The 1,591-nt window shown below is 70.8% G+C and overlaps 1 protein-coding gene across 1 annotated transcript; it reads left to right on the forward strand.

The window, feature by feature from the left end:
• Nucleotides 1–50: 50 nt before the first annotated feature.
• On the forward strand, nucleotides 51–1,112 carry ETH_00039540 (uncharacterized protein; the record flags this gene model as incomplete). Its single annotated transcript, XM_013379851.1, has 1 exon — nucleotides 51–1,112. A coding segment is annotated over one exon (1,062 nt), but the record flags the coding sequence as incomplete, so codon positions are not given.
• Nucleotides 1,113–1,591: the final 479 nt, after the last annotated feature.

A 1,591-nucleotide genomic window follows, 5' to 3' on the forward strand; every position in this document is an offset into this window, starting at 1 on the left:
AGCCCTTGGGGGCCCCCCCTGCCACTTTGTAGCTGCTGCTGGCTGCGCAGAAGTGGGCCCTGCAGGGCCGGGGGGCCCCCCTCTGGTGCACAGACAGGTTCGCCCGAGACGCCCGAAACGGACTCCCAGCAAGCCCCAGGGGGGCCCCCAGGGGGGCCCCCAAAGGGGACAAACGCCCGCAACAAACTGACCCGGGGCCCCTCAAAGGACTCCGGGGGCCCCTCAGCGGGGTCGAGGGGCCCCTCAGCGGGGTCGAGGGGCCCCTCAGCTGGGTCGAGGGGCCCCTCAGCGGGGTCGAGGGGCCCCTCAGTGGGGTCGAGGGGCCCCTCAGCAGAGCTGAGGGGCCCCTCAGGGGGGTCGTGGGGCCCCTCAGGGGAGTCGACGGGCCCTGCAGAAGGGTTGGGGGGCCCCCATTTGGGAGGGTGGAGCCCCTGCGGGTGGCGGAGGGGCCCCTCAGAGGGGAGGAGGGGCCCCCCCCTGTGAAGGGCCCTAGGGGGCTGGTGGGGGGCCCCCTGCTGCCCAGGGGTCTGCCGCGGGCTGGGAGCTTGCTGGGAGTCCCCACAGGGGCCCCCAGGCCAAGACAGAGACCTGTACCCTGGGGGCCCCCCGTACCCTGGGGGCCCCCCGGCGTGCCCCGGGGGCCCCCTGCGTCGCATGCACGGGCTGCGGGCTGCGGGCTTCTGCATTTGGCGGATTTGAGTGGAGAGGAGCAGAGCAGGGGGCCCCCACTGCTGCTGCTCCTTGGGGGGGTCGCGGGGGCCCCTGGGGGGCCCCCCAGGGGGGAGAAGGCGCGGCGGGCCCCGGGGGCCCCCCCCGGAGAATCCCCCAAGGCCCCCGGGGGTAGCCCCTCGGGGGGCCCCTCGGGGGCCAAGACGGCAGCAAATACGGGGAGACACGGAAGGTCCAGGGGGGCCCTTGTGGGGTCAATTCCTTGGGAAAAAAGAAAAGACAAAAGGGCCCTGAGGACGGCCAGAGGGGCCAAAGAGGGCAGCAGCAAAATGGAGGCCCCCCACTGCTGCTGCAGCTCTTCCCGCGGCAGAGACAGAGACAGCAAACAGCTCTCCGGCATCAGCAGCAGCCACCCAAACAGCGGCAGGCCCCACGGCTCCTGAGTAGCAGCAGCAGCAGCAGCACCGACTCAGCCGTGCAGTCGGCAGCAGCAGCAGTAGCAGCAGCAGCGGCGGCAAACGGCGGCAGCAGCAAGCAGCAGCAGGCAGCACCAAGGGGGCAGCAGCACCTTCTCCTCGCCCCAAGCCTTTGGTCTCCTTAGTTAGTGCTACTTGGCTGCTCTCGGGAGCTGCTGCTGCTGCTGCTGCAGTCTCTAGGGGTTTCTGCCTCTTCTGCCTCTCAAACTCTAGCTTAGCAGCTCTCGCTGCGCCGGCTATTTTGCCCCAGCAGCACCCTCAGCAGCAGCAGCAGCAGCAGCAGCATCCTCAGCAGCAGCAGTAGCTGCAGCAGCAGGCCGGCTCACCTTGAGCACTTGGGCTATATGGGGCAACGGGGGCCCCTCTGCTGCTGCTGAAAGGGCCTGGGGGCCCTCTGCAGCCGCAGCTGTGGGGCCCCACCCTGGCAGCAGCTGGGGGCCCCCGGG

This window comes from Eimeria tenella, genomic scaffold, assembly GCF_000499545.2.
Source record: "Eimeria tenella Houghton genomic scaffold, Eth_scaff4081, whole genome shotgun sequence".
NCBI classification, from domain to species: Eukaryota; Apicomplexa; class Conoidasida; order Eucoccidiorida; family Eimeriidae; genus Eimeria; species Eimeria tenella.